The following is a 21,041-nucleotide window of genomic DNA, read 5'->3' as shown; positions in this document are numbered from 1 at the left end:
AATGTAGATAACAATTTTTATCCTACACTGTCATAAAATACAATTTTACCGTCTTGACAGAGAGGACAAAGTGGGTATTTCTACGGCAATGGCTATGGAAATTCAATTGTTTGCAACATTTTTCCAGCGTAGAAAATGACACAAAAAACGTCTGACATTTTAACAAAATAAAATTGGGTTAGAAAATATTTTTAATTTTTGTAGTGCATTCTCCCTATTCCCCCTCCACGGAATATGACAATATGAAATTGGGAAAAAGCTTACTATGTAACCTGTGTAATTCCGGAGAATAATTGGTTACCTACAAAAATTACTTTACACTGTTAACAAAATTAGAATGTCGCCTACGCCTACTCTAAATATATATTTATTTGAAGGCCCGATACTTATCTACGTATAGGGCCTTCAGTTTTGACAGTTCTCTTATTTTTGTCAGATCACTTTAAAGTTTGTTCATTCCATCATGGTTGTGTGCGATAAAGAAAAATGTGTAGACCATTGCGGTAAACTGGTTTTCTGGGTGTCAAGAAATATTTTATTTCTATGCAGAAAACAACCACCACACCGCTTAGGTAAAGGTTGGCGGATCACGGATCAGCTGTTTAAATCTAACCTCACTGTTTGCATTGTTTGTGTTTTTGCTATGCAGACTGACGAGTACGTTCACAATCGACTCTTCAATGCCAACGTGGACAGGAACACTCGATACAATTTTTCGGTCCGATGTTTGGCGTTTTAAAACCGAAACTGGAAAAAGTGAAAACGAGTGAATTTAAAAAAAAAATTACCGCTTGCACCGTAATTACAACTTCTTTTCAATTTCACCACCTACTTTACCGGAAATGACATCACCTTCGAGTAAATCTTTTGTTTTCAGTATAATCATATTCATTTCGACCGCAATTATTCTCACACTATCTCGACGATCTGTATTTCTTTGTGGTATTATTGCTTAGCATGACAAAAGCCGTTCTTGATGATGTGGTTGGGGATCGTAAAAATCGCGTGGGTGCCATCATAAAAGACGATTTTCCAATGAATAAATAAAACGACTTAATTTGATCAAATCGACCTAGAAACCGAGGTTTCACAAACAAGGAGAAGTTTTTGTTTATTAGTCCTCAAATTTTAATCTGAAGATGATGTAACACAACAGATAACACGATGGAGTACTGCTTTCGGAAAACTTGAAAGAAAACATTCTTGAATAATGATGTATGTATGTGATATGGCAGCCTTGACTCGTTAAATTTCTTTGTTGTCAAATACCACTGGGTTCTCATGCCAATTTGGTTAGTAGGGTACGTCACAGGAACTTTGGTAATTGTTCACTTTAACTACTTCTGGAATTTTCGCGTTTTTTCTGGCTAGAGAGCCTCAGGACGTCCTCCTTCATCGTTTCCTACCAGTAAAACCTTGTGCAAATGAAAATTTTCCTTACTCTTTAGTTATACTAAGACTTGGCGCGACCTTGAAACACAACAAGAGAGAAAAAAAGCCTTTGCACAAGTTTTGAATGGTGGGACACGATCTAGGAGGACGCCCTGAGGCTGTCTAGCCAGAAAAAACGCGAAAATTCCAGAAGTAGTTAAAGTGAACAATTACCGGAACTTTTGATACGTTTTTTGAAAATTTGAAACTGTACGATCGGGATACGATCCTGCGTACCCCGTCGGATTGTGTTTGTTAATAACTTGAAAACCACCAATTTAATTAAAGCGGTGGAAATGCCGAAAAGTTGATGTGCCTTCCGGGGTAGCTTTTATTACACAATCAACGTTTCAACAACAATTTCCAGACGGCAGAAGCACTCTCTTACCCTCCGTCAGATTGTGTTTACGATAGTGGGATTTAATGTTTTTTTTTTCCTTCTATTTGTTCATATGCCAGAGACACTTTAGTGACGGTGTAAAATTCAATTCTCCCCAAGAACTGCTGTCGTCCCGGTAAAAGGATACATTTGTCAGTGACAGTTATTGAAGCGGGTGTTTACGACAGCACTACCGGCGCAATTACAGACACCACCACCATCGCACGCAAAAAATAATTCCGATGCGAATTTGATCAGTCGATTCAGACGGGATGTCGTGGGTTTGTGAAGTCGCTCGAAAAACTCGTCTCCTCCCTTTTTTCCGCGCGGCGCTATTACAGAGGAAAACGTTTCGGAATTGTAAAATCAATGCGGCGCGCTGTGTGAGAATCATAAATTTTCCAACGGGACGGGGTGGAAGAATAACATGTTTTCGGTGGCCAAGAATAATACCTGGAGACCGGGATCAACTGACACGCTCAAAGTTCGCCCCCTTTTTCCTCTCTTTCGGTTTGAACTTTGAAAACACTTCGATGGGATCGACTTCAGGACAGGACAGCGAGGCGATTTTCTTTTTGGGCCCCAACAAACCGACCGGATCCGCGTCCGATCGAACGTGTCTGGGACGCGGCTGATCAATTTTTTTTTGTTCGGAGTCGTATCGGGCGTGTTGTGTGACCGGTGCAAATCGTGCATTCGGTCTTGGCGTTTGTTTGGCGTTTCTCGGTGATTAATCGATTTTGGTGGCACGGTGAAAGAAACAAAGGCCTTTGTCCGAGCGGGGGTGGGTTTTCTGCGGGAACGATCTATCGATCTGTTTACCGGAACCGCGGTGGTCCTCCCGGCGGCGGGGCGATATTGGGGAATTTTACACCCCCGTCGGCTGCTCGCGAGGACTTTTTAATGGCCCCGCCGCAGCCGAAGGTTTTATCTGCGAAAACAATGACGAACGAATGACCGAATAAACCTCCCGATCCCGGGATTATTCAGCACTGATCCGGATTTAAGGAGACGTCGAGGAGCACGTGCATGATCGTGTTTTATGCGTGCCAGCACTTACCCCCGTGCAACAGACAAATCGCGATCGACAAGGGAAAAAACCGTCGCGAAACTTTAAATTGTGACGAATGTGTCGGCGCTAAAAGCATTTCTGGTTTGGAATTTTTTTGCCATCGAGCCGTCAACTCGAATATTACAAATAGTAGAACGGTTTCGGTTGGCGAGGTCGTGTCTTTTGAAAAATATGAAAACTTTCCTCGTATCGGACCGTGACTTATGAATCCCTCGAGGGCGTGGAATATTCACTTATTTAAGTGAGAAAAGTTGCCCCGGCAACATCCACTCCGAGACTCCTCCGGAGTCGCTCCTCGTCTCGGATCCCGTCGTAATCGGGCCATTCTTCAAGGGGGTGGAGGTTGTTGCGGTCTTGTTGTAATTTTGTAATTTCCTCGAGACCGACTGCACCCTCCCCTCCTCATAGCACCCCCGAAAGCGAAAGTACAGACGGTTTCCGTAGATGTAGTTTCGCCGGTTTCACCCTTTTAATAACATCAAAAGCAGATGATTTGTTTTGCAAATTAAATGCTCCAACTAAATATAATGGCTAATTGACAGTGACAAATAGAATTTCCCGATTATTACTGTTCCATTTCGGTTCAGTTAGCAGACTGGAGCATAATAGGTCGTATGAAAATTACACACGTCAACTTCACGTGACTAATTTGCCACCCCAGTGGCGGGTGTCGTGAGAATTCCTCCAGTCCGTTTACAAGTAATTTGACCACTTTAAACAACAAATTTAAATTGGGGAGGTATTTGGGGGATTTTTTTTAAATTAAAACTTCACTGTCCACATTTCGTGTACTAGAGATAATAATCGAAAAAGAATTAGGGAAAAACACTTTAATACTACAGAATTAGTACAAGATGTGGCAGAAAAGGAGATCTGTCAAAAATAACTTCAAAATTTACAATTAATCAATGTTTTTTAAGATTTTACCCAAACGAACGCGAAAAACGTCATTCAATATTCGTGCGCTGTCAGTTTTCAGGTATTCGGCCTGTTTTGCATCACTCGGCTGACGCCTCGTGCGTCAAACTTCGGGCCCATACCTAAAAAGTGATCTGACAGCGCTACTCATATGAAAATAACTACATATGTATTTCAAATCTACACTAAAGTACCCTCTTGAGCGACAGGAGGCAATGGAATAGGAGGATGTACAGGATTACAAACTAAACTTCGCCATAAAAATAGATCTAAACGAAATAAATGTACTTCAGATTTGTATTTATTCTTTTCAAATTAGCATGAATTTTGGAAAAATGTAATTCTGATTGTTTTTTTAGCCTTGTAACAATTGTAGCGACAATCTACACGTGAATCTAGTTAGTCAGCTGATACCGAACTCTATAATCGAATGACCGATCTCTGTACCTACTTGGGATAACAGTTGATAAAAATAGGCATTCGATCAGCATCCGCATTATCATTTTGACCTACATACGAAGCCGAGAATGATATGTTTGCGAAATCGGATCCATATTTAGCGACATTTACTATATGATTTATTGGCATGTTTTTCTACCTGTGAGTCCCGGAATAAATTGAACAAATACTGAAAATAAAAATAGCGTATTGTGTGGCGTGTCGCCGATTACAAAAAATGTTGAGAATCGCTGGTGCCCCCTGCACCGACGTGAAAACCGCCCGACACTGAAGCCATCAGGAATAGCTGTTGCCAACGTGGCAATTTTGTCTATGTGCGGACGGCTCCCTTAATTAGTCTAACATTTCCGACAAACGAGGTTATTATTGTTGTCCGTACCGATCGATCGATCGATTTCTGTTCGATCGCGGCCGCTGTCCGTTCACGATTTGCGAAATCGCCTCCGAGTGTCGGAAATTGGCGCGTGGCCACCATTCAAAAAAGTCAATCGGGCACAAATCGCAATAATTATCTCGGCTGGACGTTTTTATCGACTAGCGGTAAATGCAGTTCGAAACGTCATCATAACTATAACCTAGGTCGCGGACATTGCTGTTGCTAAGGCTCGCATGATCGAACGATCGCAGTTCACGCTCACGTTGACAGGAAATTTGGAACCGGCATCATAACTGTCACTTTTGACGACAGTTAGTGTTCACCCTGTAGGTCGCGGTCCGTGGAGGAGGATGAGGAGGATGGCCGGGTGCCAAACGCCAACCGATTTGGTACCAAATTAAAAACACGTGTGTGCGTCCGCGCGTACCAACGGCAAACGGGAGCAGCATCGAGTCCCCCGAAATGATTAATTAAAAGAGTACGCGCCCTTTTAATTGTTGAAACTGTGCCAAATACCAGTTCGGCTTTCGTGGAAGCTATTAAACGGAGGATTAATTAACCTTTGGCGAGGCGGCGGAGGTTGCCACCAGCCCTGCCTGTCGGAAATTCGGGAGCTCCCTCTCGAACACGAAAACGACTTTTTAACAATCACTCGGTCCGTCGGTAATTATAAAATCGTTATCTTAAAAAGAGACCGTTTCGAATCGCCCATTATTAGAGGCTCGGTGAGTCATGTTTTTTATCATTCCGTTTGAAAAGCGGATTTATGGTCCGTAATAACGATCTATCTGTTTAATTGTTATGCAAGCGGCAACGTTTTTCACGGTGGATTAAAATAAAACCATGTTTCACGTCAACACTCGATAAATCAGGAAGTCGCCCGGGTTGGACCGAAAAGTCGTTATCTGATCCCGACCGGTGGATTAATTAAATGATTAAGTCTGGCACGGCGAAGGAAAATTGTTTTTCTGGTGGTGGTTTAAAGATTTTTCCGAAAATATTCACTCTCGTTAATTACGATTTCAATTTCGCGTCCCTCGACCCGGACGAGGATAAAAACAAAAATCCGGCGCGCTCTCCAGATAATGAGTTCCCTTTTCAAAGCTCCACTCTCCGGGATAAACTCAACAGATACGGTCCGTGACGTGAGTGATTATTGGCAAAAGCGCGCGAGATCAGATGTTCTCTCCCGTCAAAATCGTGATATTGCTAACAGGTCCTGGGGGGAATCATCGTCGTATTTTCTTTTTTGCGCGCGCTCCCCATTCAAATCGAGAGAGCTGTAACCTTTACGGCCTTTTTCCGGCGGGTTCCGTTAAGTGTAAAATCGTGTAAAATAAACCGTCAAAAGCGGAATTCGATATCAAAATTTTTCCGTGTCGAATCTTAATCGGATGATCCCGAATGGAGAGAGGACAGAGGAAGCACGCGAACCGGGAATCGTCGTCTCGCTTTCCGGCTTTCCGCTGTTATTTCTGTTCGGCGTCGCCCATACCCCGACATCACGATAATCAGAATGGGCCATTGAACGTCATAAAACACTATCTCCCATCTCGACCGAAGGATTATTGCCGGGACCCAAGCTGTGTATGGGCCGTTCGTGCCAGGCGACCGGTCTGACGGTGATAAATCGTCCTCGACGACCAAGGCCGAACGTTCGATTTTTCTCCATTTTTTCAAATTTGGACACCAACACAATTTCTTTTTTTCCGGTCGAAAAAGAGCGTTTTCGAAAAACGGCCGGTGTTTCATTTCTCAAAACCGACGACATTTTTCACGTGCTCGGTCGGATTGATGGCAAGTTATTTCGCTTAATCACGAACATTTTTTAAAATGTTATCGCTTGAAAAAATGTAAACTATGTCACGCTTAACACTTCATGTCGTGGCGCGATAATATAAAAAAGAATGCTAATGCATGTGTTTGTTAATAATTCATTTCGTTCCTGTTTATTGTTTTCCTAAATATAGAATGTTGTATTTCGTTTGGAATTCTTTGCATTTTACTTTTTACGACAAAATGGAACAAATTGAAACTTTGTGGTAATGGGGAAGGATGCGTCACTTCTTTCCAATTTCATACGCGAAAAATCTAAACGCCAGCCAGTCTTACCTAGAAACTCTGATTTGCATCAATTATTAAAATGAAGTTTACTTTAACGGTCGCGAAATTGGATTTCGCGGCCTGTTTCGGGTACGCGAAGTGCTCGTTTCGCGTCCGGTTGCACAAATAGTTACATATTTGTATATCAACGATGCGAAATCGTACTTTGACGAACCGAGAGAAAAATTGTCGCCAAGGCCGCTATCTCGTTATCGTCAAAGGATTTCGTAGCCAAGGTGTACACAACATTTTATGCGCAACCTGAAAATTTGTAATTATAAAATGAACAAGTAAAATTTCTTTCATTGTCAATAAAAATAAAATCGGCCTACATGTCGCCATGTCGCTATGGAAACGACATAAATAAAACAATTGACTTTGAGAAAAATTGCAAAAATGTCCGAAGAAAATTACGATGTTTCAATTCCGTGTACTCATCCAGAGTTAAAAAAATAATATAAATTGTGCAGTGTCGCATTTGAAACCTGACAAATCGAAACGGCAATATGAAAAATGTTACAGTGACTTTGAAACTGATGTAACAAAAAGAATGTGAAAACCGTGTCGGATAATGTTGTACTGGCTTACCTATTTATTGAAATTTATTTATTGTGGAAGGTAAATGTTAAGTTCTGTTATGCTACGTTGTATCATCTGCTCCTTTTTAGGTTATTTTAATCGTGGAAATATCAGGAGCAGTGCAAAGACACAAATAAACCAAAATGTCTGTTGATGACATTCAGGAAATGTTACGAGATATTTCTCTTTCTGATCGGTGAAAAATAAAGCAAAATTAACCTAATTCACATGTGTATGCTTTATATAGATGATAGATCGATAATGGGGTTCTTATCGACTTCTTCTCATGCGGCTTTCTCATTTGAAATTGGCGGACATTTCAAACCGGATGAAAATTCTGTACTAATAGTGACCGTTCCTGACACAAAATCAAACTTTAACTTTAACCAATCCAGATTTTGTAGGATTACACCGGAAATATGCAGATAGATATGTTGTAATTGTGATAACAAATAAATATAAAAATGACTTTTACTTTTACGGCCGTCGTCAAGGCAACGGCTGCGAAATTCCAATTTCGCGACCTGTTGTAGGCACGCGAAGTGCTCATTTCGCGTACGGTTGCACACAAAAACATTTTATTCTAGGTTGGAATAGATTCCCATAATAAAACTCAACAGAGCTGCATAGAGATTATAAAAAAAATTACATCGGTGGTTCGAGTGAAATACCTTTGTGAATTTGCGATTTTCAAAAAAGAATGTCAAAAATCGACTAGTTTTTAGGTGCAGCGGTGATTTAAACGCGATCCTGAAAGTCCGTTAAAAATGATAAACAGTTGGACAGCTGTCGGTTGTCATTTCGATTGTTCTATTCGTTAAATCGGTACGAGTATTGTGTGCGACCGGTACTGAAACGTCAAGCTGAGACTGTTATTGCTTTTCAGAATTCTAAATCATTCGAAATTGCTTCCATCTCGTGTTCGCGGCAGCCATTTCAAAACTAATAATTAACAAGTTGCTCGTCCTGTTGCTGGGAACCCGCAACAAGCAGAAGCACATACTCGCGATAATTTATGAGGCTTTATCGCCGGGTGGCATAAAACTTTAATAATTGCAGCCGTGGTTGTTCAATATCCGTCGTATGCATGATGTCGCGGTTCAGGGACGGCACGCACGATCGAGATCGCACTCTCGGAGACGTCCTCGGTGTTGTACCGCGAAACGTCTCAATTCCGAAATCCCGACCGCCGTCGAAAATTCCCATGTGCAAGTCTAAAAAAGCGGTAATTTTCCAATCGATCATGATCAATCCCCGCACACATCGATTCATTCCGATCGCATTACCATAATAGAGGACACGACACAACGACATGTAGGTTTATTTGTCGGTTTTGATGGAGCCATTAGACGCGCCTGGTACGACGCACCGTCCTCCAAGACTTCGGCCCCGTCCCCGACGGTTTTGCCCCACAGATGGAAATCGGCCGAGGCGATTTCAGCTTGTCGAGGCGAAGTCGATGCCGTTAGGTACTTTTGTCAAATTAGAACGCACGCAAAAGGTTAACGAACTGCCAGTGTGTTATTACTGCATTATGTTGGTAGCGCCCCGTAATACCAACAGATTATTATTAATTCTTGTCTCGCGCCCACGCGATTTTTCACTTGATGTGTGCCTTCGTGAAAGCCGATTTGGCCGAGAAAGCGGCTCACCTGGGACGAGTCTGCGGGGGCCACCTCCCGGGTCTCTCCTTTTCGTCCTCGGAACGCGCTTTTTTCCCAATTTTTTCCCGTGTTATTATTCGTACGTCATCGTCGCGCAAAACTATTCAGATTGATTCGACGGGAGAACAATAATTCGTGGGCCCTCCTACGCCCTGTCAAAAAAAAAAATTAATAAATAATAACCGCAGACCCGATCCCGTCCCAAAGCGAACGAGGACGCATAAATTGTCGGAACTTTGTTATAATTATTTCCACTTGCTTATTCTGCCAGTCCGCCACGCACATCATCCATCATTTTTTTTTTGATGGCGCATTAATTCAACGATTTCGTATTATCCTCGCGGAACATCCGCCAAACTGGCTCGAGTCCTCGTCCTCGTCTCCTTATGTATGTATTTTAATTGATCGCGGCAAGTCGAAGGGACAATCATTGTTGCAAAACGATCGTTTTGCGCGGATCAACCGGTACGAAAATGATTTATGGGATGTTGCATAATGGGCCGGTTGCCACTTCCACGTTGCAGATATGAAAATTAATTGGTTTCTCGTCAAAACGCGTTTGCCGCATAAGCAGATAGCAACTTTCCGGGCGACGACGACGTCACTTCAGGGCCCGCTTCCTCGACTCGGCGCGGCGTCCCGCAAGGCTCCACCGTTGGACCGCCGTTGTCCGCGGTCGCATGTTTTCTGCAAAAAACCGTCGGTCGTCCTTTGTTGGAATACATTGTTGCTAATGGCTGTGGCATCGAACAGCACGCCATATCCTCCCGGCTCGTTACCATAACGTGCTGCACTCTCCTGTATATACCTGTGTCGCAAACGCGGGGGATGCGAATCGATGAATCGGCTCACGCTCGGACGCGCTGGCGTTCTTTCCGGGTAGCGGGACCCAAATTGATTGTTGCGTAAACACGACGGACGGACCGTCTTTGGGCGAATTAATTTCGCAGCAAATTACCGACGCGCCATCCGCATGCAAATGGACGTATTATGCAAATGGCCGCCTCGAATTCGGTGCGTTTAGCGCGATTCGCATCTTGAGCACACAACGTGCCGTCGAGAATCGTGGCGCGTCGAGCGACAGCCTGCAATTAGCAACATTGTAGCAACAGATCATCGCCCCGAGCGCCTCGCAACGACTTCTCATGTTAATCTTGAGGTTGCGCTCGCCGGCGTGATGAATCGCACCGGGACGAGGGACTCGCCTTGCGGTGCACCCTCTCGCACATCGGCGATCGCGAGCCGGTCCGCGGTGAAAGTGGCTCTCCGCATCGCTACCATAACGAGCCATCTGACATTTTCTTCGCTCGGCGAGAAGGTTGCCGAGCGGCGATAGGTCACGGACTGGCGGCGGCGGCGATTTCCACGTCGGTTTCCGTTTTACGATTGCGTTTTTCTTTCGACGAATGCACCGACAATAACGACAGATAACCTCGTTTGCTTTATTATTAGAAAGCGTCGTGAGGCGCGTTCAAGTGGAGTCGCAAGTGTGTCACGAGTCCATTACGCACGTCGGCAAAAATTTAGGGGAAAAAAGAAAATCCCTCGCCCCGATGGAGGCGGCGGCTGACGCGGATTCCTCCGCGGACGAACTGTTTATCTCCCATGGAGACATCAAGTTTTTTCTTGTGCAGGTCGTCGAAACGCTATCGCTAACACCAGTTTATTAATAGCTGGCTCTTCTGCACTCGATTGGTTGCCAAAATATTGGTGGCGGTGCATCGCTCTCGGCCCCCACCGGTCGCTTCGATTTTTTCGTCTGGCAATAAAAACAATAAATATTTGACGACCGCTAACCTACTTGACCTACCTTACCTTAAATAAAACGAAAACACCGTAAACGATGAATATGCAAGATGCAATCTATCCGCGTACACAATTTTTTATGACATCCTCTTGTTTACTGTAACGAAGTGGTTGGTTGTTAATTTGCCCATGGAAAAGACTCGGATGGCCGATTTTCTTGTTGCCAGGTGGACGTGTCTCTGTCACCGGTGCTGTTGCACCTATTAAAATTCGATGCATATTTTGCCGGTTTCGTAAGCGTTTCGTTTGCTTATTATTTATTTTGTGCGTTGCCTGGCATTGTCCAAAATTCAGTCGACGGTCGCCGCGAATAAAGAGACAATTAAATCCGATCACAATGAACGAGAGCCGTGGAACATTTGTGTAACCTCGTCACAATCACGTCTTTGTTTTTGCCAAATCGAACGGCGGAGTTTTATTACCAACGAGCGATGCGCGCAGGTTTTATTTAAACGCGCTCCGAAAATGTACGATTTTCTAAAAATTCATTTTCATTTTTGTCACATTTTCAAAATTAAATAAGAAATCTCTTGTCCACATTAAAATTGTCAAAACTCCATCAGGTGTGTATTAAGGGTTTTTCAATTTTTTTTTCCACATTATTTAAATTGTCAAAAATACTGATGGTAATTCGACTGTTGACTTTCTTAAAAAGTATTTTTTGTGTAACCGTACGCGAAACGAGCATTTCGCGTACCGATAACAGACCGCGAAATCCAATTTCGCGGCCGTTGCTTTTTACGACTACCATTAAAATAAACGTCATTTTAATATTTGATATAAATCACTTTCACTACAATTCTCTTCCGACATTTTAACGATTACATATTTACAAAATGAATTGTTTTCATTTTATGTCATTACCATAGACATGTAAGCCGAATTTATATGTATTTATTGAAAGAGAAGTAAATTTTTCTTATTCGTTTTATAATATGTCCTCGTAATTACAAATTTTCGGTTGTACAAAAAATTTTGTGTACGAAATCCTTTCAATATCCTCGAGATTGTGCTGCCTCGGCCGCAAGCCGCTCGGCGACAATTTTTCTCTCGGTCTTGATATACAAATAACTATTTTTTTGCCATGACTTGTTTAAATTTGCCACGTTTCGAAAAATATTTCCCTTTTGGACATTGGCAAACCACTCATCTTGTGCGTGGTGGTCAGAAGTACAAGACCAACATGGCAACAAAATAAATAGCTTCTACACGCCGAGTGAAGTATTTGTATCGTTTGCTATTTTGAGAACAGCTTGTATGAGAAATGCTATTTGTACGACTTTTCATATTTGTTTTCCTAATTTTAGTTTTTACTAGTGAGATCCATCATTTCTGGTGACACAATCGAGTGAAATAAAATACAAACGAATTTTAGAATCGTGGGGAAAATATGCGAAATTTGTTATTGTTCTTTGAAACAGTCGACAGATTATGTATGTATGTATGTATTTATATAATTTATAGGAAGTCTAAATTTATTTAATCATCGAGAACGTTGTTTGTTTTTTTAAGATTTTTTTCTTTGTTGATCAGTCTTATCTCGATTCTGCGTCATGACCCCTGTGAACTTTTTTTCTGTAAATTTGAGAAAACGTTTTCGGTTGCGCAACGACACTTTCGAAATTGGTCTGTCAATTTTTCGGAACTGGACGTCTCGCAGAGATCGCTTGTGTGTTTAGCAGAATTGAAAGTTGCGTAACAGACGAATGTCTGTCGAAATGTTTGAATGCGTTTTCCAACAATTTATATTAAATTATAAACAGCGTAATCTTGATCGTGTGCCAAGATAAGTCAAAGTAAGAAAAATAAAACGTTAAAAGCCCATTGTTTAACACGTTATGGGAAATAAATTTTGCAAATTGTGCTCATCTAATTATATTAGTTTAATTTAATGCCGACTTTTATTTGAATAATTTAATTTAAATAACACGAAAATCGTCATCGTGATCGTGAACGGGTCCCGATTTGAATAAAAAAGAAATTATAAAATTACCCAGCTCGAAAATTACCGTCGTAAATCGTTCCCGATGATAATTTCAATTTTATTATTGCAACCGCACACGCATCCACCTAGTTTAAATAAATTGGCTCTTTTATTATGGTGTGTCGTAAATTGCAAGGCCGGGACAGATTTGAAGAATGAAAAAATGTCAATCTGTCTAGGTCATTGGGTCACGCTTGGGCATCATTGGATTGTCGAAAGTTTACTGTATGCAAATCGGGATGTCGTTGTTGATATCGACTTGGCCCTCGCGCTTCGTGGCATCTGGGTGTGTCGGAACCCACACCACAGATGTCAATCAGTGTCAGTCAATCCACGGGGACCAAATCCGGCCGACGAGGGGGTTCTATCGTCATTAAAAATCCGCGTGCAAATGTACCCGTTCGAGTGGTTCGAAATTTGATCTGGTGCTTTGTGCGACCCACTCGACTGTTCATAAAAATAATCGTTACAAATGTTTCGAGATAATCAGACAATTAATTATCCCAAAAATGTTTTATCAGTTGATTGAACCGTCCCGATTTACTCGTTGGGTTGAACGTTTGATTGCGCCGTCCCAGAAATAAATGTATATTGTAATTCGGGATTGGATTTTCGAGGGTGCGGGTCAGGTGGTGTAGTCGACGGTATTTTCCGAAAGAGGGACTATCGATTCGGGAATTTTTTGTTTGCTCGCATGATTAGGAACAACACGGGAGGTCCTCAATAATTTACGGATGCACGAAATCCGAGAAATCCGGACTAATACCCGCAGAGAGAATAGTTGATGCAAGTTTTTCTAAAGTCGAGGGACCCGGGGAAAATGTAGTTCAAAGAACTTCATACATAAATTAAAAGTTAGCAGACAGACGGACGGACGGACATTCTGTTAATTCGTCACGGGCCGTAATTAAATTATCTGTCTTCTGAAAGAAAGTACAGTTGGAGGAGATATAAATAATTTTCCTGCCGAGAACGGTGTTTTCACTATCTACCGGACGGAGAAAACTGGTCTTGATGACAATGTAAATATTTTCATTTTCCTGCCGCACTCCATCAATTAATTATTGAGGGCAAACAAAGGCTAAACCGCGATTAAGAAAGATGTGTTTTTTTTTTACACAACGATTATTAATCTTCGTTATCGACGGTACCCGCATGGGTGCCATCGCAGACTCGTACCCTCCACCCGACCACGCCAAATTCGCCCGGTCATCACGATAACACCATAAATTCCTTTATTGTTTTCGGTTTTACGACTTTTTAAAACAGGGTCGCCAGAAATTAATGGCGGTCGGTTAGTGCTGCGCTTTCCTGTCTGGTGAACTTTACGAAGGAAAATAATTGCAATACGTTCGTACGTCGATTCCCAAAATACGCGACAGTTTCCGATTAAAATTCGCGAGCCACCCGGAAAACGCAAACCGACGTCAAGAAGATTTCAGGTTTTTCGAAATCGATTTCGCCAAACTTGCGCATTTTCGCTGGACGCTTAAATTGCTCCCGAAATTTCGGCGGGGGCGGTTTCGAGGACCGCCATTGCCTGCGCTCGGACAAAATCGATCGGCAGTCCGGCGGCGGCGGAGTCGAGATCAGCTGTCGGCCAGAGTGCACCTGCACCTTTGCACCCTCGCAGCAACACCACTTTCACCCGCGGCCGCCATCAGTGGGTCGCGAGCTTTTCGCATCTGCACGTGCGCGAATCTTCGAGCACGATCGAAAAATTCACCAAATATCGCTCGTTGTGGCGGTGGTTTTTCGGTTAAAATATGCACAAACTCGATCAGCACGTGTTAGTTACCATGATGAATGTCATAATAAAGGGTGACACGGGACGTTGGCCGGTGTGTGGGTGTAATGGATTTGGGATTGCGCACCTCTCGCCCCTCGCTCCCCCGATAATCACACAAACGGCGTAATTTATTCTCGGCCGGCGTGTAAAAACAACCCCGAAACATGCGTCAGAAATGGATTTTATTGTCACGATTTCGTGATAGGAACCAATTAAAAAGACAAATGTCGCCCTAACATGCAATAACAAGTTCGGGAAGATTAAGGGGTGTTAATTAAACTTGTTGTTGATTGTTGTCCACGCTCTTTTTGTTGCGGTGGATTGTCAGCGTTTTTAAAGGGCCCAGGGTGGGCCCCCTCGAAGGCCTTTCTTTGTTGCTTCGTTAAGACGTGGAACAACCGGTTGTTGCCAAGGGACCTTTTGACATTCCGATAATTGTTCCGTACTCTGGTTTCGCCGGAAACGAGCCCGATTTCGGTGTTAATTAAATTTCTATTTTAATTTTCGAAATAAATTACCCCTCGCGGTCGCAACAATGGCCCGTCGATATCAGAATTAAATCGAAAATTAGTTTTGGTTTTGTTTGACTTTTGTCTCCGAATCGAATTTCATCGACACTGTACGATGTCGTATATGATTCGGTTAAAAAGTCAAACCACCCAAAAAAAAAAAAAATCAACCGGTTAAATTAATGGATCAATCGAAAGAACAGGATTAGTTGAATTTCACACAGTTTAACAAATTTTTTGTTGTTGTAATTAACCAAGTTAACTGTAATAACATCGTAACGGGCTTAACAGTCAGCCAATTAACCCTGTAGCGGGTTATTTTTTGACCGGTTTAGCTTTTTAACCGCCAGAGCTAATCAAAACCAAATTAACCACTTGAACTGGGTTTATAAACCAGTTATTAGATGGTGGAAAGCGGCGTCGTCCCATTGGACCGCTTTTTCGATATCCGTGGAAAATCTGGACGGATTTTTATCTCCGCTGTAGCCTAAAAAGGCCACGTGTGACGTTGCACAACTGGGACAATTAACAACAATTGAGCGCATTAAAAAGCGACAAGTAAGTGCTGCCATAAAATGCAACATTACGAAATATTAACGTGGACCTAAACCCCGATGCTGATGATGCATTTACGGCATTCGAAACGAGTCTGAGTGCATCAGTCGTTGTCTCCTTGAATCATTCGTATCTAATGGAACAGTTTGAGGTTAACGGATAGGAAAACGTGCAGGTTGCGGTCGAGTTTATGGCGTTAATTCTGTAATGGAAAGTCTATCCTTTAATTAAAAAAAAGTCCATTACAAATTAGCGTTTTTAACTCGTTGCCTGCCAACAGTCAAGGTCTCGGTGCATTGGGAAACTCGCCGACGACAAGAAAGGATAAAACGAATGATGCACTCGCGCTAATTAAAAATCCATAAATTCACCATTAAAACTCCACGGAAATGAATCCCACGGGACCAGTAAAAGCCGTCAAATTATTCATATTTATTGCCTTATGCATTTTTATGGGTGAATTACCGCCGGCAAATTAATTTTCGAAAGTCGGGTCGAAATTTTTCCGTCGCGTCCGTTTTAATTTCCCCCAGAAAGTTTTCTTCTTGTCGCTGATTAACTTGACGGAGGGCGGAGCGGCACCCCCGCGGGTGGGAAATCGCGGGTGGGAAATGTTCGATAAAAATTTGTCGTTCCGGGGGCGAAGGAACATGACCCGCAATTCGGCACCGACCAGAACGACCGGGGATTAATGTCATAACATTTCGCGTTTCTCGCGTAAGAAGCGCAATTACGCCGCGTCAGTCACGTACGTTCCCTTGTTTTAACAAGTACGTTTTGAGTCTTTCATGTCGGAGTGGAGATCAAATATTTATGTTGGCATTAAATCGGAAAATAATGGACGAGGCGTAGCGAAAACGAGAACAGGAAAAGGAGATGGAGCGAGGACGAGGGAAAAATCGTCATCGGATAATGAAAGAGGGCGATTTTTTGTGTGCGCCTCGCGATTACTGTAACGTGTGGAAGCCGTTCTGTTGCGTTCAATGGCAACAGCTATTAGACTCGTTATTGATTACAGATGTCAACCGGAATGATGGGCCCCGGATGGTCTCTAAAGCGCCCCGCCTTTGGGGCGCTTTTCGCGCGGTTTCTTTGTCCGGGATCTTATAATAGTTTCTGTTGGTTGGTGCGCTTTTTGTTTGTCCTTTCGATACCGTCCATAACAGATTCGGATTTGAGTTATTATTACGGCGGCTCTCGTTGTCGCGATTTTTGTCTCCTCGTCGCGGGGGGCGCCTCCGCCTGCCTGTCTTCCTGCCACCCTTTACCTACCGCAACGTCGACATCGCCTCCGATCGAGAAACAAGGAAGCGCGTAAAAAAATAAACAAGAGAAAAAAGACCGGCTTATTATCAATAATCGAGCGTGGCCGGTGAGTCATTTCTCATTTCACCAGGTAGTTATAAAGATCAGCTGACTGTCAGCTGTTCGGTACCGATCGGCGATCGTCGGGCTTTGTTGGTAAGCCGGCTCGCTGAGACCGGCAGCCGCCTGTCCGAACCCGAAACAGTCGAAAGCCGGCAACTAAGTGGGTACGTCGTGTGTACGGCAAATGGTACCGGCAAACCGTCAATAATGCAATAAAACGACATTTTCCAAAAGAAATTTTTGCACAGTTTTTTTCTACGATGTCTTCGCAAACGAACAGACTGTTTTAGTATTTCTTTTTGAATGTTTTTTCCAACGATGATCCGTGGCCATTTACCCACGAATCGGTGTGATATCGTCTGCGATATTGTACAAATCGAAAACAATCATTGGTAAGTAAAGTGATCCAATTCTTAATTTGTACGCACACCTCCGGGGAGTTAGATTTTTTTTTTGACCGGTGCCCGGCATTCGAAAGCCGGTCCCTTGGTCGTCGTTTTAAGCGACTTCCACTGTACGTATTGTATGTGAAAAGCGTGTGTGCAGAGTAATCGACGGACGTTATCGCGTTCGATTTCGGTGGCGGTACCGATTCGAGAAAGATTGCTTCCAGGGGGACCGCTGCCGCCGCCACCGCTTCTTTTTCGTTGCACAAAAACCAAAAATTGCTTCATTGACAGCGCCGGCGACGTTACGTAAGGCGAAGAAGTGCAAAATTGCACTTGGCAACAAGTGTGGACCGTCCTCCGTCGGCATTTTGAAATTTCGACCACAAATCGAGGCGGCTTTTTGGAGAATTTCCGTTTCTAAAAGTACGCCGGACTATTTCGGGAAAGGGGGACTGTTCAGTTTCAAGCCTCGATTTGTGTTTATCATTCGGCGAGAGAACGAAACGAAACCGCTAATCAAGCCGGAATTACGAAATGTCCATTGCGGAGGACGTTGCCTTCGAACCGGGCTTAACCGATAAGATAAGATAAAAACCGATAAGATCGCATAATTTACAAATTACTCAACCGACGATTGACCCTCTCGCCGGGTCCCCCTTGCGAAAACTTAACTAATTTACGATTTGGGAGAGCACCGCTGGACCGACGAAATTTTTCTCCTCATCCTGGCAATTCTATTTTTACGGTGGTCCATCATCATCTTCGGTCGAAAGAATCTCGAGGGTGGCGGTCGACCGTTGAAAAAATTGGCGAAATTGCTGAAGCCTTAAAACGACTTTTGCCGTTCGACAATTTTTCATCGTAATTATGTGCTCGTTAATAACGAAATAACGACGAGGAAATTCCGTTGTGCCGGTCGCATCCCCTAAAATTTGTCACGATCGCGGTGGGCGCGGCTGCACGGGACAGGCAGGTTCACCCCCGGAACGTATCGTAATTGCCCCGGAACGTAATTAGCCCGAATTATAGGCGCAGATAGTTCATCTTTTATCCGGCCCGGCAAATGTACAGTTAGGCCGTTCGAAAAGTCCATTGTCCTTACGCCACCACATTGTAATGTAAATGGCCACGTAATTACACACATTTACTATTTATTATTACGTTAGAATATTGCGACATTTTCATCACGTTCGGTTCGCGGTGGCTCGTCGATATGGTACCTGCTTGGTCGGGAAAGTTCAACGATCGCCGCTTCTGTTTCCTCGACTGAAGAAAATCTCATTTTTCCATATGAAGAACGACACAAACGGTGCAGAGATCGCACCGTTCTACTGTTGAGATCCGAAAAGCAGGTTTTGCTGCTTCGATTTTATTAAAAAACCATCTTGTCCGCTTTTACGAGATGTTTATGGAAATTGGACGGGTCACTGGAAGTGAAACGCAATTTTCGAAATTCGTTTTTGATAACTCAATCCATTATTAATTGTTCCGAGAAATCGGCGGGTTTCGCGGAATCGCCTCGTCGCTCCCGTTATCGCTTATCTCCGGGCTCCGGACTCTCACATACGGGATGGTCCATCACGCGACCGCACGAACGCGAAAAAGTACACGTAAATTACAGTGGACTCAACAATGCGAAGTTGCAATTTCGAAAAGATTTCTTTATTTTCGGCGATGACGGGAGAAATTCATTTAGCTTGCGTTTTGCAAGGTGGGGCGCGCGACGGCGACTCTCGCGGCTTGCCAATTTTCGTCGCTTCGTGAAGACGCGGATGGTGGCGGCGGCGGCGGCTCCGCGTAGACGTTGGTAATTTCCCAAAGTCATGGCACACTTGGCCCCCGGCTCCGATAGCGAATGTCAAGGCTATCGAGTCAAAGTTCACGTGGAAATTCGTGCGTACGGTGTGGTGATCGTTGGCTGTTTCTTTTGCAGATCTCAGAGTTGGACATCGGCGGCTTGAATTTCTTTGCCGAACTGTCCAGCTACCACGTTTACACGACGCTCAACGCAAAGAACCAGTTCCGTGCCCCCACCGAGTGGGGCATCTGTTTGAGGCCTTCAGGAGTCGACAGCGAAGACGAAACTCCAGAACTGAAGTGTATATCTTGTGATTCGGAACGAGTACGGTCCTGCTGGTTGACCGCCATGAGGCTCGCCAAGGTAAATCTTTTTTTTTTTTTTTTTCTTAATTAATCGACCGATTATCCGACTTTATCTGGTGTGTGTTACGACACGTGCAGGGAGCGTTTGTTATTATTACGCCATAATATGTAAAGTGGATGATTAACTGTCTCGGACCGATGCAATTTCGATAAAGCCGGGTCCCCATTTGAAATTTTTTCGCGTAAACGGTGCTATTTACGGCCACCGAGATTATCACCTGGTTTAACGTTTAGCACGTTCGGATTTATTAAAATTAGAAGTTTGTGTTAGTCATTTGCATAAATGCGGCAAAGCGTACACAGTCAGTAAGCGCCACTCCGGCAAAAAGACCGCTTTCGATGTTTTTTTTTTCCAGTGGGGAAGTAGAAAGTTTCTCACGTTTTAGTTTATTTATTTAATGAGAACATTTTTGAAGTCGTAATGTCGGAATTAAATTCTGGACGGACGGATGTCGTTCGAATTAACTGGACTTCCGTGCCGGATTTCTTTTATACATAGAACGTTCGAATTAACTTTACAATTTATCGACCGTCGGTCGGCCGGTTAATTTTCTCCGGTGCAAACTGCACTTGCAACGAGCGACTGATCGTTTTTTCGTCGCCGTTTTTAAAACCTCGTCGACCATAAACACGTCCATCTTAAAATAGAGACTCATCAAAAGCACATTTAAAAAAGTTGTAAAAACAGACGCGGTGCATGTTCTTTGTGACCTTGTCTGTCCTGGCCGAAATTTCCCAACGATTTTCTATTTGCGTTCGTTACACCATTTTCATTTTTTCTTTGTTGCAGTACGGAAAGCAGCTACGCGAAAACTACAGAGCCTTCAAGAACAAACAAACCGAGTCCATCAATCCAAAAGACTACAACAGCTACACAGTACCTAATGTAAGTACACGATTTTTTTCCCATCTTTAAGAGGGATACGCTTCCGAGCCTCATTCTAGATCTAGAGGGACTTAACACTTCCTTTCGTTTTACCCGAATCCATAATATCCCGGAGTTCGTTATAATCCTCTTAAAAGGAAGAGAGAGGGGGACGAAGCGCGAGTGGCGCCCTCTTTTATTATTGGATTTGCACCAATTTAAAATCGCGACTTTGCAACCACTACACTCGCGTTAAATTAATCTGTCGAGTTTTTCGAGCTTGAAAAATAATTTGTCGTCCCTAATTAGACGTTCTTTCGGTTCGGTTCAGTGATGCGCCATGGTAACAATCGGTAGCGAGGAAACGAACAGATCCACCGGTCGGTCACGCGGGGGCGATGAAATCGCTTTTGCACGGTGCAGCGGAGCCCGCGGCTTGTTGCGTCGTCGACCCCTTCGAGGGTGCACCCGCGCCGCCCCCGGTTCCGTCCCGATCCGCGACACAAAGCGAGCTTTTCAGCCGCGCTTAATTGTGCCGCTTTTCAAAATAATAATAAAAGAAAAAAAGATGCCGAGCGTGACCTATCTGGAACCTCGAGGCGCTCCTTAAAAATTAAAATTCGCCGACGAAT

At 43.4% G+C, this 21,041-nt stretch overlaps 1 protein-coding gene and 1 long non-coding RNA gene across 7 annotated transcripts in view; one reads left to right on the top strand and one right to left on the bottom strand.

Annotated features, from left to right (window-relative positions):
- Positions 1 to 21,041, top strand: part of LOC138130224 (growth factor receptor-bound protein 14-like) — a 101,894-nt gene that overhangs the window by 64,670 nt on the left and 16,183 nt on the right. For all 6 annotated transcript variants that reach the window (XM_069046657.1, XM_069046653.1, XM_069046652.1 and 3 more), the window contains 2 exons: positions 19,315 to 19,542; positions 20,335 to 20,430. In XM_069046657.1, the coding sequence (XP_068902758.1) occupies positions 19,315 to 19,542; positions 20,335 to 20,430 (324 nt within the window). The remainder of the gene's footprint in view (positions 1 to 19,314; positions 19,543 to 20,334; positions 20,431 to 21,041) is intronic.
- Positions 1 to 21,041, bottom strand: part of LOC138130234 (uncharacterized) — a 36,599-nt gene that overhangs the window by 560 nt on the left and 14,998 nt on the right. The window lies entirely within an intron of this gene.

Source organism: Tenebrio molitor, chromosome 5 (assembly GCF_963966145.1).
Source record: "Tenebrio molitor chromosome 5, icTenMoli1.1, whole genome shotgun sequence".
NCBI classification, from domain to species: domain Eukaryota; kingdom Metazoa; phylum Arthropoda; class Insecta; order Coleoptera; family Tenebrionidae; genus Tenebrio; species Tenebrio molitor.
Note: the sequence above shows the minus strand (reverse complement) of the source record. Positions and strands in the feature narration are given on the sequence as shown.